The sequence below is a fragment of the Oncorhynchus mykiss genome, chromosome 27 (genome assembly GCF_013265735.2).
Source record: "Oncorhynchus mykiss isolate Arlee chromosome 27, USDA_OmykA_1.1, whole genome shotgun sequence".
NCBI classification, from domain to species: domain Eukaryota; kingdom Metazoa; phylum Chordata; class Actinopteri; order Salmoniformes; family Salmonidae; genus Oncorhynchus; species Oncorhynchus mykiss.
This window is the reverse complement of record NC_048591.1, coordinates 49,889,873-49,906,355: the sequence shown is the minus strand read 5'-3', so window position 1 is coordinate 49,906,355 and position 16,483 is coordinate 49,889,873. Positions and strand designations below refer to the sequence as shown.

At 50.2% G+C, this 16,483-nt stretch overlaps 1 protein-coding gene across 1 annotated transcript in view; it reads left to right on the top strand.

Annotated features, from left to right (window-relative positions):
* Nucleotides 1-16,483, top strand: part of LOC110519322 (contactin-5) — a 560,400-nt gene that overhangs the window by 310,200 nt on the left and 233,717 nt on the right. The window contains exon 7 of the mRNA XM_036964829.1: nucleotides 6,049-6,252. Within this exon, the coding sequence (XP_036820724.1) occupies nucleotides 6,049-6,252 (204 nt within the window). The remainder of the gene's footprint in view (nucleotides 1-6,048; nucleotides 6,253-16,483) is intronic.

The following is a 16,483-nucleotide window of genomic DNA, read 5'->3' as shown; positions in this document are numbered from 1 at the left end:
CAATCACACGCACCCATACACACACACACACAATCACACACTCACACACACACACACACACACACACACTCACACGCACCCACACACACACACACACACACACACACACACACTCACACGCACCCACACACACACACACACACACACACACACCCATACGCACGCACCCATACACACACACAATCACAGGCACCCATACACACACACACACACACACACACACGACAAACACAAGACAGAACATCATGATATCAGCCTCTCTCTGCCCTGATAAGACATCGAAATACACAATTTAGTTCATTGGCAAAAGCAAAAAAATAAAAAATAAAAATCCCAGGCAGTGTGGAATCTTGTTACTTTACAGTGGTTTGGATATGTAAGGAAATCTAATTTATATAGAGATAATTGATATATATTTAATTGATATATATTTATATATATAGTTTATTTATATATAGATCATTTATATATAATTCATTTATATGCACATCTGTGCTGCCGAGTCTGCCAGCCAGAAAAAGTGAGTTCTGCCCCATTCTGTTTATCATAAATCAAATTCAAGACAAGCAACTTGTGATGTTAACATCCAACTTTTCTTTTGATTAAAATATGAAGTTGGAGGAGACTTGGCTGTTTGCTTTTTACTTACGGCGTCTGGCTCTATTATAAAGCATAGAAGATTAAGCCTGCGTCCAAAATGAAGCCTTATTTCCCTATGTAGTGCACTACTTTAGACCAGAGGGCCCTGGTAGTAGTAGTGCACTACTTTAGACCAGAGGGCCCTGGTAGTAGTGGTGCACTACTTTAGACCAGAGGGCCCTGGTAGTAGTGGTGCACTACTTTAGACCAGAGGGCCCTGGTAGTAGTAGTGCACTACTTTAGACCAGAGGGCCCTGGTAGTAGTAGTGCACTACTTTAGACCAGAGGGCCCTGGTAGTAGTAGTGCACTACTTTAGACCAGAGGGCCCTGGTAGTAGTGGTGCACTACTTTAGACCAGAGGGCCCTGGTAGTAGTAGTGCACTACTTTAGACCAGAGGGCCCTGGTAGTAGTAGTGCACTACTTTAGACCAGAGGGCCCTGGTAGTAGTAGTGCACTACTTTAGACCAGAGGGCCCTGGTAGTAGTAGTGCACTACTTTAGACCAGAGGGCCCTGGTAGTAGTAGTGCACTACTTTAGACCAGAGGGCCCTGGTAGTAGTAGTGCACTACTTTAGACCAGAGGGCCCTGGTAGTAGTGGTGCACTACTTTAGACCAGAGGGCCTTGGTAGTAGTAGTGCACTACTTTAGACCAGAGGGCCCTGGTAGTAGTAGTGCACTACTTTAGACCAGAGGGCCCTGGTAGTAGTAGTGCACTACTTTAGACCAGAGGGCCCTGGTAGTAGTAGTGCACTACTTTAGACCAGAGGGCCCTGGTAGTAGTGGTGCACTACTTTAGACCAGAGGGCCCTGGTAGTAGTGGTGCACTACTTTAGACCAGAGGGCCCTGGTAGTAGTAGTGCACTACTTTAGACCAGAGGGCCCTGGTAGTAGTGGTGCACTACTTTAGACCAGAGGGCCCTGGTAGTAGTAGTGCACTACTTTAGACCAGAGGGCCCTGGTAGTAGTAGTGCACTACTTTAGACCAGAGGGCCCTGGTAGTAGTAGTGCACTACTTTAGACCAGAGGGCCCTGGTAGTAGTAGTGCACTACTTTAGACCAGAGGGCCCTGGTAGTAGTAGTGCACTACTTTAGACCAGAGGGCCCTGGTAGTAGTGGTGCACTACTTTAGACCAGAGGGCCCTGGTAGTAGTGGTGCACTACTTTAGACCAGAGGGCCCTGGTAGTAGTAGTGCACTACTTTAGACCAGAGGGCCCTGGTAGTAGTGGTGCACTACTTTAGACCAGAGGGCCCTGGTAGTAGTAGTGCACTACTTTAGACCAGAGGGCCCTGGTAGTAGTAGTGCACTACTTTAGACCAGAGGGCCCTGGTAGTAGTGGTGCACTACTTTAGACCAGAGGGCCCTGGTAGTAGTGGTGCACTACTTTAGACCAGAGGGCCCTGGTAGTAGTAGTGCACTACTTTAGACCAGAGGGCCCTGGTAGTAGTAGTGCACTACTTTAGACCAGAGGGCCCTGGTAGTAGTGGTGCACTACTTTAGACCAGAGGGCCCTGGTAGTAGTGGTGCACTACTTTAGACCAGAGGGCCCTGGTAGTAGTAGTGCACTACTTTAGACCAGAGGGCCCTGGTAGTAGTGGTGCACTACTTTAGACCAGAGGGCCCTGGTAGTAGTAGTGCACTACTTTAGACCAGAGGGCCCTGGTAGTAGTAGTGCACTACTTTAGACCAGAGGGCCCTGGTAGTAGTAGTGCACTACTTTAGACCAGAGGGCCCTGGTAGTAGTAGTGCACTACTTTAGACCAGAGGGCCCTGGTAGTAGTAGTGCACTACTTTAGACCAGAGGGCCCTGGTAGTAGTAGTGCACTACTTTAGACCAGAGGGCCCTGGTAGTAGTGGTGCACTACTTTAGACCAGAGGGCCTTGGTAGTAGTAGTGCACTACTTTAGACCAGAGGGCCCTGGTAGTAGTAGTGCACTACTTTAGACCAGAGGGCCCTGGTAGTAGTAGTGCACTACTTTAGACCAGAGGGCCCTGGTAGTAGTAGTGCACTACTTTAGACCAGAGGGCCCTGGTAGTAGTGGTGCACTACTTTAGACCAGAGGGCCCTGGTAGTAGTGGTGCACTACTTTAGACCAGAGGGCCCTGGTAGTAGTAGTGCACTACTTTAGACCAGAGGGCCCTGGTAGTAGTGGTGCACTACTTTAGACCAGAGGGCCCTGGTAGTAGTAGTGCACTACTTTAGACCAGAGGGCCCTGGTAGTAGTAGTGCACTACTTTAGACCAGAGGGCCCTGGTAGTAGTAGTGCACTACTTTAGACCAGAGGGCCCTGGTAGTAGTAGTGCACTACTTTAGACCAGAGGGCCCTGGTAGTAGTAGTGCACTACTTTAGACCAGAGGGCCCTGGTAGTAGTGGTGCACTACTTTAGACCAGAGGGCCCTGGTAGTAGTGGTGCACTACTTTAGACCAGAGGGCCCTGGTAGTAGTAGTGCACTACTTTAGACCAGAGGGCCCTGGTAGTAGTAGTGCACTACTTTAGACCAGAGGGCCCTGGTAGTAGTAGTGCACTACTTTAGACCAGAGGGCCCTGGTAGTAGTAGTGCACTACTTTAGACCAGAGGGCCCTGGTAGTAGTGGTGCACTACTTTAGACCAGAGGGCCCTGGTAGTAGTGGTGCACTACTTTAGACCAGAGGGCCCTGGTAGTAGTAGTGCACTACTTTAGACCAGAGGGCCCTGGTAGTAGTAGTGCACTACTTTAGACCAGAGGGCCCTGGTAGTAGTAGTGCACTACTTTAGACCAGAGGGCCCTGGTAGTAGTAGTGCACTACTTTAGACCAGAGGGCCCTGGTAGTAGTGGTGCACTACTTTAGACCAGAGGGCCCTGGTAGTAGTAGTGCACTACTTTAGACCAGAGGGCCCTGGTAGTAGTGGTGCACTACTTTAGACCAGAGGGCCCTGGTAGTAGTAGTGCACTACTTTAGACCAGAGGGCCCTGGTAGTAGTAGTGCACTACTTTAGACCAGAGGGCCCTGGTAGTAGTAGTGCACTACTTTAGACCAGAGGGCCCTGGTAGTAGTAGTGCACTACTTTAGACCAGAGGGCCCTGGTAGTAGTAGTGCACTACTTTAGACCAGAGGGCCCTGGTAGTAGTGGTGCACTACTTTAGACCAGAGGGCCCTGGTAGTAGTAGTGCACTACTTTAGACCAGAGGGCCCTGGTAGTAGTAGTGCACTACTTTAGACCAGAGGGCCCTGGTAGTAGTAGTGCACTACTTTAGACCAGAGGGCCCTGGTAGTAGTAGTGCACTACTTTAGACCAGAGGGCCCTGGTAGTAGTGCACTACTTTAGACCAGAGGGCCCTGGTAGTAGTGGTGCACTACTTTAGACCAGAGGGCCCTGGTAGTAGTAGTGCACTACTTTAGACCAGAGGGCCCTGGTAGTAGTAGTGCACTACTTTAGACCAGAGGGCCCTGGTAGTAGTAGTGCACTACTTTAGACCAGAGGGCCCTGGTAGTAGTAGTGCACTACTTTAGACCAGAGGGCCCTGGTAGTAGTGCACTACTTTAGACCAGAGGGCCCTGGTAGTAGTGCACTACTTTAGACCAGAGGGCCCTGGTAGTAGTAGTGCACTACTTTAGACCAGAGGGCCCTGGTAGTAGTAGTGCACTACTTTAGACCAGAGGGCCCTGGTAGTAGTGGTGCACTACTTTAGACCAGAGGGCCCTGGTAGTAGTAGTGCACTACTTTAGACCAGAGGGCCCTGGTAGTAGTAGTGCACTACTTTAGACCAGAGGGCCCTGGTAGTAGTGCACTACTTTAGACCAGAGGGCCCTGGTAGTAGTGCACTACATAGGGAATAGGGTGCTATTTGAACTGTAGGAATGAGGAGTTGAATCATTTATTTCCCAAATGCCAAATCAACACTTTTTTTTCACATATGTGTTTTTCATCAGAAATGTGTGCTTATGGGTACCTTCATGTGTGTGTAAAATATTAATGTCCTCGGATGTCTTATTCGTCGATATATCCACAGTTTAGCTGGAATGGATTATTCGTATTCTATATATTTGACTGTGATATGTGGTTGTCTCACGTAGCTATCTAAGATGAATGCATCTAACTGTACGTAACAGCAGCAGCAGTCTTACACTGGTGTCCTCTCTCAGGTAGACTACAGTAATGTGGTGTCCTCTCTCAGGTAGACTACAGTAATGTGGTGTCCTCTCTCAGGTAGACTACAGTAATGTGGTGTCCTCTCTCAGGTAGACTACAGTAATGTGGTGTCCTCTCTCAGGTAGACTACAGTAATGTGGTGTCCTCTCTCAGGTAGACTACAGTAATGTGGTGTCCTCTCTCAGGTAGACTACAGTAATGTGGTGTCCTCTCTCAGGTAGACTACAGTAATGTGGTGTCCTCTCTCAGGTAGACTACAGTAATGTGGTGTCCTCTCTCAGGTAGACTACAGTAATGTGGTGTCCTCTCTCAGGTAGACTACAGTAATGTGGTGTCCTCTCTCAGGTAGACTACAGTAATGTGGTGTCCTCTCTCAGGTAGACTACAGTAATGTGGTGTCCTCTCTCAGGTAGACTACAGTAATGTGGTGTCCTCTCTCAGGTAGACTACAGTAATGTGGTGTCCTCTCTCAGGTAGACTACAGTAATGTGGTGTCCTCTCTCAGGTAGACTACAGTAATGTGGTGTCCTCTCTCAGGTAGACTACAGTAATGTGGTGTCCTCTCTCAGGTAGACTACAGTAATGTGGTGTCCTCTCTCAGGTAGACTACAGTAATGTGGTGTCCTCTCTCAGGTAGACTACAGTAATGTGGTGTCCTCTCTCAGGTAGACTACAGTAATGTGGTGTCCTCTCTCAGATAGACTACAGTAATGTGGTGTCCTCTCTCAGGTAGACTACAGTAATGTGGTGTCCTCTCTCAGGTAGACTACAGTAATGTGGTGTCCTCTCTCAGGTAGACTACAGTAATGTGGTGTCCTCTCTCAGGTAGACTACAGTAATGTGGTGTCCTCTCTCAGGTAGACTACAGTAATGTGGTGTCCTCTCTCAGGTAGACTACAGTAATGTGGTGTCCTCTCTCAGGTAGACTACAGTAATGTGGTGTCCTCTCTCAGGTAGACTACAGTAATGTGGTGTCCTCTCTCAGGTAGACTACAGTAATGTGGTGTCCTCTCTCAGGTAGACTACAGTAATGTGGTGTCCTCTCTCAGGTAGACTACAGTAATGTCGTGTCCTCTCTCAGGTAGACTACAGTAATGTGGTGTCCTCTCTCAGGTAGACTACAGTAGTCTCATCCGTATACTCATTTATGTTTGTTTTGCGTGCCCCTCCGTGTCTCCTCCTCCTCTCCTCCTCCTCTCCGTTTCTCATCTCCTCTCCGTGTCTCCTCTTCCTGTGCTCTCCTCCTCTGCTCTCCTCTCCTCCTCCTCTCCAGAGATCATGTACAGCTGGGTGTTCAACGAGTTCCCATCGTTTGTGGCCGAGGATAGCCGACGGTTCATCTCCCAGGTAACGGGCAACCTGTACGTGTCCAAAGTGCAGCCTAGCGACGTGGGCAGCTACATCTGTCTGGTGAAGAACACAGTGACCAACGCCAGGGTCCTCAGCCCGCCCACGCCACTCACACTCAGAACAGATGGTGAGAAGCCCCTGACACACCCATTCACCCCTCTACACACGCCACTGACACACCCCTTCATCCCTCTACACACGCCCCTGACACACCCCTTCATCCCTCTACACATGCCTTTGACACACCCCTTCATCCCTCTACACACGCCCCTGACACACGCCTTCATCCCTCTACACATGCCCCTGACACACCCCTTCACCCCTCTACACACGCCCCTGACACACCCCTTCATCCCTCTACACATGCCCCTGACACACCCCTTCACCCCTCTACACACGCCCCTGACACACCCCTTCATCCCTCTACCCATGCCCCTGACACACCCCTTCACCCCTCTACACACGCCCCTGACACACCCCTTCATCCCTCTACACATGCCCCTGACACACACCTTCATCCCTCTACACACATCACTGACAGCCTCCTCATACCTCACAGTCTGTACCCTCCTCATCCAGGTGGAAATCTAATGGCAGATTGACTGTCATCATGATGTGATTCCCAGGTGGAAACCTAATGGCAGATTGACTGTCATCATGACGTGATTCCCAGGTGGAAATCTAATGGCAGATTGACTGTCATCATGACGTGATTCCCAGGTGGAAATCTAATGGCAGATTGACTGTCATCATGATGTGATTCCCAGGTGGAAACCTAATGGCAGATTGACTGTCATCATGACGTGATTCCCAGGTGGAAATCTAATGGCAGATTGACTGTCATCATGATGTGATTCCCAGGTGGAAATCTAATGGCAGATTGACTGTCATCATGACGTGATTCCCAGGTGGAAATCTAATGGCAGATTGACTGTCATCATGATGTGATTCCCAGGTGGAAATCTAATGGCAGATTGACTGTCATCATGACGTGATTCCCAGGTGGAAACCTTATGGGCAGATTGACTGTCATCATGACGTGATTCCCAGGTGGAAATCTAATGGCAGATTGACTGTCATCATGATGTGATTCCCAGGTGGAAATCTAATGGCAGATTGACTGTCATCATGACGTGATTCCCAGGTGGAAACCTTATGGGCAGATTGACTGTCATCATGACGTGATTCCCAGGTGGAAACCTAATGGCAGATTGACTGTCATCATGACGTGATTCCCAGGTGGAAACCTAATGGCAGATTGACTGTCATCATGACGTCATCATGACGTGATTCCCAGGTGGAAACCTAATGGCAGATTGACTGTCATCATGACGTGATTCCCAGGTGGAAACCTAATGGCAGATTGACTGTCATCATGACGTGATTCCCAGGTGGAAACCTTATGGCAGATTGACTGTCATCATGACGTCATCATGATGTGATTCCCAGGTGGAAACCTAATGGCAGATTGACTGTCATCATGACGTGATTCCCAGGTGGAAACCTAATGGCAGATTGACTGTCATCATGACGTGATTCCCAGGTGGAAACCTTATGGGCAGATTGACTGTCATCATGACGTCATGATGACGTGATTCCCAGGTGGAAACCTAATGGCAGATTGACTGTCATCATGACGTGATTCCCAGGTGGAAACCTAATGGCAGATTGACTGTCATCATGACGTGATTCCCAGGTGGAAACCTAATGGCAGATTGACTGTCATCATGACGTGATTCCCAGGTGGAAACCTAATGGCAGATTGACTGTCATCATGACGTGATTCCCAGGTGGAAACCTAATGGCAGATTGACTGTCATCATGACGTGATTCCCAGGTGGAAACCTAATGGCAGATTGACTGTCATCATGACGTGATTCCCAGGTGGAAACCTAATGGCAGATTGACTGTCATCATGACGTGATTCCCAGGTGGAAACCTAATGGCAGATTGACTGTCATCATGATGTGATTCCCAGGTGGAAACCTAATGGCAGATTGACTGTCATCATGACGTGATTCCCAGGTGGAAACCTAATGGGCAGATTGACTGTCATCATGACGTGATTCCCAGGTGGAAACCTAATTGCAGATTGACTGTCATCATGACGTGATTCCCAGGTGGAAACCTAATGGCAGATTGACTGTCATCATGACGTGATTCCCAGGTGGAAACCTAATGGGCAGATTGACTGTCATCATGACGTGATTCCCAGGTGGAAACCTAATGGGCAGATTGACTGTCATCATGACGTGATTCCCAGGTGGAAACCTTATGGGCAGATTGACTGTCATCATGACGTGATTCCCAGGTGGAAACCTTATGGGCAGATTGACTGTCATCATGACGTGATTCCCAAGTGGAAACCTAATGGCAGATTTAGGTACTGTAATACATGAGCACTCAGGCACGCCACCCGGAAGTGGTCTAATATTTCACTTCCTGTAATGTGTTTACATCAGATATTCATTACAAATGTGTTTTCCCCTTGGTGGCCAAGGGCCTCAGCTCTGCTGGCAGTGTCAAGAATAGATGGTCAGGAAGCTTTATCATTTGTAGCTTTCTCTAATCACGCACAATGTGCCCTGGCCAAACCAGCCATCAGGGAAATCATCTCTCCCGCATAAAATTAACTGAATCAATGGTTGTCATTGGTGAATGGGATGCTAGGTCTTTTTATACTGTTAGCCTCTCAGGGGTCTAGGCTCGGACGGCGGTGCTGGAGAAAGGAGAGGAGAGGTGTTGGATTCAGGTGTTTCTCTCTCTCTCTCTTTCTCTCTCTTCTCTAACCTGAGTAGATTTTTGATACATCTGGCTACACACAGGATCACTCATCATCACCTAGTGAAGCGCCACTCATCATCACCTAGTTCAGCACCACTCATCATCACCTAGTGCAGCACCACTCATCATCACCTAGTGCAGCACCACTCATCATCACCTAGTGCAGCACCACTCATCATCACCTAGTGCAGCACCACTCATCATCACCTAGTGCAGCACCACTCATCATCACCTAGTGCAGCACCACTCATCATCACCTAGTGAAGCGCCACTCATCATCACCTAGTGCAGCACCACTCATCATCACCTAGTGCAGCACCACTCATCATCACCTAGTGCAGCACCACTCATCATCACCTAGTGAAGCGCCACTCATCATCACCTAGTGCAGCACCACTCATCATCACCTAGTGCAGCACCACTCATCATCACCTAGTGCAGCACCACTCATCATCACCTAGTGAAGCGCCACTCATCATCACCTAGTGCAGCACCACTCATCATCACCTAGTGCAGCACCACTCATCATCACCTAGTGCAGCACCACTCATCATCACCTAGTGCAGCACCACTCATCATCACCTAGTGAAGCGCCACTCATCATCACCTAGTGAAGCGCCACTCATCATCACCTAGTGCAGCACCACTCATCATCACCTAGTGCAGCACCACTCATCATCACCTAGTGCAGCACCACTCATCATCACCTAGTGCAGCACCACTCATCATCACCTAGTGCAGCACCACTCATCATCACCTAGTGCAGCACCACTCATCATCACCTAGTGCAGCACCACTCATCATCACCTAGTGCAGCACCACTCATCATCACCTAGTGCAGCACCACTCATCATCACCTAGTGCAGCACCACTCATCATCACCTAGTGCAGCACCACTCATCATCACCTAGTGAAGCGCCACTCATCATCACCTAGTGAAGCGCCACTCATCATCACCTAGTGCAGCACCACTCATCATCACCTAGTGCAGCACCACTCATCATCACCTAGTGCAGCACCACTCATCATCACCTAGTGCAGCACCACTCATCATCACCTAGTGAAGCGCCACTCATCATCACCTAGTGAAGCGCCACTCATCATCACCTAGTGCAGCACCACTCATCATCACCTAGTGCAGCACCACTCATCATCACCTAGTGCAGCACCACTCATCATCACCTAGTGAAGTGCCACTCATCATCACCTAGTGCAGCGCCACTCATCATCACCTAGTGCAGCACCACTCATCATCACCTAGTGAAGCGCCACTCATCATCACCTAGTGAAGCGCCACTCATCATCACCTAGTGCAGCACCACTCATCATCACCTAGTGCAGCACCACTCATCATCACCTAGTGCAGCACCACTCATCATCACCTAGTGAAGTGCCACTCATCATCACCTAGTGCAGCACCACTCATCATCACCTAGTGCAGCACCACTCATCATCACCTAGTGCAGCACCACTCATCATCACCTAGTGCAGCACCACTCATCATCACCTAGTGAAGCGCCACTCATCATCACCTAGTGAAGCGCCACTCATCATCACCTAGTGCAGCACCACTCATCATCACCTAGTGAAGTGCCACTCATCATCACCTAGTGCAGCACCACTCATCATCACCTAGTGAAGCGCCACTCATCATCACCTAGTGAAGTGCCACTCATCATCACCTAGTGCAGCACCACTCATCATCACCTAGTGCAGCACCACTCATCATCACCTAGTGCAGCACCACTCATCATCACCTAGTGCAGCACCACTCATCATCACCTAGTGAAGCGCCACTCATCATCACCTAGTGCAGCACCACTCATCATCACCTAGTGAAGCACCACTCATCATCACCTAGTGAAGCGCCACTCATCATCACCTAGTGCAGCACCACTCATCATCACCTAGTGCAGCACCACTCATCATCACCTAGTGCAGCACCACTCATCATCACCTAGTGAAGCGCCACTCATCATCACCTAGTGCAGCGCCACTCATCATCACCTAGTGCAGCACCACTCATCATCACCTAGTGAAGCGCCACTCATCATCACCTAGTGCAGCGCCACTCATCATCACCTAGTGCAGCACCACTCATCATCACCTAGTGCAGCACCACTCATCATCACCTAGTGCAGCACCACTCATCATCACCTAGTGCAGCACCACTCATCATCACCTAGTGCAGCACCACTCATCATCACCTAGTGCAGCACCACTCATCATCACCTAGTGCAGCACCACTCATCATCACCTAGTGAAGCACCACTCATCATCACCTAGTGCAGCACCACTCATCATCACCTAGTGAAGCGCCACTCATCATCACCTAGTGCAGCACCACTCATCATCACCTAGTGCAGCACCACTCATCATCACCTAGTGCAGCACCACTCATCATCACCTAGTGCAGCACCACTCATCATCACCTAGTGCAGCACCACTCATCATCACCTAGTGCAGCACCACTCATCATCACCTAGTGCAGCACCACTCATCATCACCTAGTGCAGCGCCACTCATCATCACCTAGTGAAGTGCCACTCATCATCACCTAGTGAAGCGCCACTCATCATCACCTAGTGCAGCACCACTCATCATCACCTAGTGCAGCACCACTCATCATCACCTAGTGCAGCACCACTCATCATCACCTAGTGCAGCACCACTCATCATCACCTAGTGAAGCGCCACTCATCATCACCTAGTGAAGCGCCACTCATCATCACCTAGTGAAGTGCCACTCATCATCACCTAGTGAAGCGCCACTCATCATCACCTAGTGAAGCGCCACTCATCATCACCTAGTGCAGCACCACTCATCATCACCTAGTGCAGCACCACTCATCATCACCTAGTGAAGCGCCACTCATCATCACCTAGTGCAGCACCACTCATCATCACCTAGTGCAGCACCACTCATCATCACCTAGTGCAGCACCACTCATCATCACCTAGTGCAGCACCACTCATCATCACCTAGTGAAGCGCCACTCATCATCACCTAGTGCAGCACCACTCATCATCACCTAGTGCAGCACCACTCATCATCACCTAGTGCAGCACCACTCATCATCACCTAGTGCAGCACCACTCATCATCACCTAGTGCAGCGCCACTCATCATCACCTAGTGAAGCGCCACTCATCATCACCTAGTGCAGCACCACTCATCATCACCTAGTGCAGCACCACTCATCATCACCTAGTGCAGCACCACTCATCATCACCTAGTGCAGCACCACTCATCATCACCTAGTGCAGCACCACTCATCATCACCTAGTGCAGCACCACTCATCATCACCTAGTGCAGCACCACTCATCATCACCTAGTGCAGCACCACTCATCATCACCTAGTGCAGCACCACTCATCATCACCTAGTGCAGCACCACTCATCATCACCTAGTGCAGCACCACTCATCATCACCTAGTGCAGCACCACTCATCATCACCTAGTGCAGCACCACTCATCATCACCTAGTGCAGCACCACTCATCATCACCTAGTGAAGCGCCACTCATCATCACCTAGTGCAGCGCCACTCATCATCACCTAGTTCAGCACCACTCATCATCACCTAGTGCAGCACCACTCATCATCACCTAGTGCAGTGCCACTCATCATCACCTAGTGCAGCACCACTCATCATCACCTAGTGAAGCACCACTCATCATCACCTAGTGCAGCACCACTCATCATCACCTAGTGCAGCACCACTCATCATCACCTAGTGCAGCACCACTCATCATCACCTAGTGAAGCGCCACTCATCATCACCTAGTGCAGCACCACTCATCATCACCTAGTGCAGCACCACTCATCATCACCTAGTGCAGCACCACTCATCATCACCTAGTGCAGCACCACTCATCATCACCTAGTGCAGCACCACTCATCATCACCTAGTGCAGCACCACTCATCATCACCTAGTGCAGCACCACTCATCATCACCTAGTGCAGTGCCACTCATCATCACCTAGTGCAGTGCCACTCATCATCACCTAGTGCAGCACCACTCATCATCACCTAGTGCAGCACCACTCATCATCACCTAGTGAAGCACCACTCATCATCACCTAGTGCAGCACCACTCATCATCACCTAGTGCAGTGCCACTCATCATCACCTAGTGCAGTGCCACTCATCATCACCTAGTGCAGCACCACTCATCATCACCTAGTGCAGCACCACTCATCATCACCTAGTGAAGCACCACTCATCATCACCTAGTGCAGCACCACTCATCATCACCTAGTGAAGCACCACTCATCATCACCTAGTGCAGCGCCACTCATCATCACCTAGTGCAGTGCCACTCATCATCACCTAGTGCAGTGCCACTCATCATCACCTAGTGCAGCACCACTCATCATCACCTAGTGCAGTGCCACTCATCATCACCTAGTGCAGCACCACTCATCATCACCTAGTGCAGTGCCACTCATCATCACCTAGTGCAGCACCACTCATCATCACCTAGTGCAGCACCACTCATCATCACCTAGTGCAGCGCCACTCATCATCACCTAGTGCAGCACCACTCATCATCACCTAGTGCAGTGCCACTCATCATCACCTAGTGCAGTGCCACTCATCATCACCTAGTGCAGCACCACTCATCATCACCTAGTGCAGTGCCACTCATCATCACCTAGTGCAGTGCCACTCATCATCACCTAGTGAAGTGCCACTCATCATCACCTAGTGAAGCACCACTCATCATCACCTAGTGCAGCACCACTCATCATCACCTAGTGCAGCACCACTCATCATCACCTAGTGCAGCACCACTCATCATCACCTAGTGCAGCACCACTCATCATCACCTAGTGCAGCACCACTCATCATCACCTAGTGCAGCACCACTCATCATCACCTAGTGCAGCACCACTCATCATCACCTAGTGCAGCACCACTCATCATCACCTAGTGCAGCACCACTCATCATCACCTAGTGCAGCACCACTCATCATCACCTAGTGCAGCACCACTCATCATCACCTAGTGCAGCACCACTCATCATCACCTAGTGCAGCACCACTCATCATCACCTAGTGCAGCACCACTCATCATCACCTAGTGCAGCACCACTCATCATCACCTAGTGCAGCACCACTCATCATCACCTAGTGCAGCACCACTCATCATCACCTAGTGCAGCACCACTCATCATCACCTAGTGCAGCACCACTCATCATCACCTAGTGCAGCACCACTCATCATCACCTAGTGCAGCACCACTCATCATCACCTAGTGCAGCACCACTCATCATCACCTAGTGCAGCACCACTCATCATCACCTAGTGCAGCACCACTCATCATCACCTAGTGCAGCACCACTCATCATCACCTAGTGCAGCACCACTCATCATCACCTAGTGCAGCACCACTCATCATCACCTAGTGCAGCACCACTCATCATCACCTAGTGCAGCACCACTCATCATCACCTAGTGCAGCGCCACTCATCATCACCTAGTGCAGTGCCACTCATCATCACCTAGTGCAGTGCCACTCATCATCACCTAGTGCAGCACCACTCATCATCACCTAGTGCAGCACCACTCATCATCACCTAGTGCAGTGCCACTCATCATCACCTAGTGCAGCACCACTCATCATCACCTAGTGCAGCACCACTCATCATCACCTAGTGCAGTGCCACTCATCATCACCTAGTGCAGCACCACTCATCATCACCTAGTGCAGTGCCACTCATCATCACCTAGTGCAGCACCACTCATCATCACCTAGTGCAGCACCACTCATCATCACCTAGTTCAGCGCCACTCATCATCACCTAGTGCAGCACCACTCATCATCACCTAGTGCAGCACCACTCATCATCACCTAGTGCAGCACCACTCATCATCACCTAGTGCAGCACCACTCATCATCACCTAGTGAAGCGCCACTCATCATCACCTAGTGAAGCGCCACTCATCATCACCTAGTGCAGCACCACTCATCATCACCTAGTGCAGCACCACTCATCATCACCTAGTGAAGCGCCACTCATCATCACCTAGTGCAGCGCCACTCATCATCACCTAGTGCAGCGCCACTCATCATCACCTAGTGCAGCGCCACTCATCATCACCTAGTGCAGCACCACTCATCATCACCTAGTGCAGCACCACTCATCATCACCTAGTGCAGCACCACTCATCATCACCTAGTGCAGCACCACTCATCATCACCTAGTGCAGCGCCACTCATCATCACCTAGTGCAGCACCACTCATCATCACCTAGTGCAGCACCACTCATCATCACCTAGTGCAGCACCACTCATCATCACCTAGTGCAGTGCCACTCATCATCACCTAGTGCAGCACCACTCATCATCACCTAGTGAAGCACCACTCATCATCACCTAGTGCAGCACCACTCATCATCACCTAGTGCAGCACCACTCATCATCACCTAGTGCAGCACCACTCATCATCACCTAGTGAAGCGCCACTCATCATCACCTAGTGCAGCACCACTCATCATCACCTAGTGCAGCACCACTCATCATCACCTAGTGCAGCACCACTCATCATCACCTAGTGCAGCACCACTCATCATCACCTAGTGCAGCACCACTCATCATCACCTAGTGCAGCACCACTCATCATCACCTAGTGCAGCACCACTCATCATCACCTAGTGCAGCACCACTCATCATCACCTAGTGCAGTGCCACTCATCATCACCTAGTGCAGTGCCACTCATCATCACCTAGTGCAGTGCCACTCATCATCACCTAGTGCAGCACCACTCATCATCACCTAGTGCAGTGCCACTCATCATCACCTAGTGCAGCGCCACTCATCATCACCTAGTGCAGCACCACTCATCATCACCTAGTGCAGCACCACTCATCATCACCTAGTGCAGCACCACTCATCATCACCTAGTGCAGCACCACTCATCATCACCTAGTGCAGCACCACTCATCATCACCTAGTGCAGCACCACTCATCATCACCTAGTGCAGCACCACTCATCATCACCTAGTGCAGCACCACTCATCATCACCTAGTGCAGTGCCACTCATCATCACCTAGTGCAGCACCACTCATCATCACCTAGTGCAGCGCCACTCATCATCACCTAGTGCAGCACCACTCATCATCACCTAGTGCAGTGCCACTCATCATCACCTAGTGCAGCACCACTCATCATCACCTAGTGCAGCACCACTCATCATCACCTAGTGCAGCACCACTCATCATCACCTAGTGCAGCACCACTCATCATCACCTAGTGCAGCACCACTCATCATCACCTAGTGCAGCACCACTCATCATCACCTAGTGCAGCGCCACTCATCATCACCTAGTGCAGCACCACTCATCATCACCTAGTGAAGCGCCACTCATCATCACCTAGTGCAGCGCCACTCATCATCACCTAGTGCAGCACCACTCATCATCACCTAGTGCAGCACCACTCATCATCACCTAGTGCAGCACCACTCATCATCACCTAGTGAAGCGCCACTCATCATCACCTAGTGCAGCACCACTCATCATCACCTAGTGCAGTGCCACTCATCATCACCTAGTGCAGCACCACTC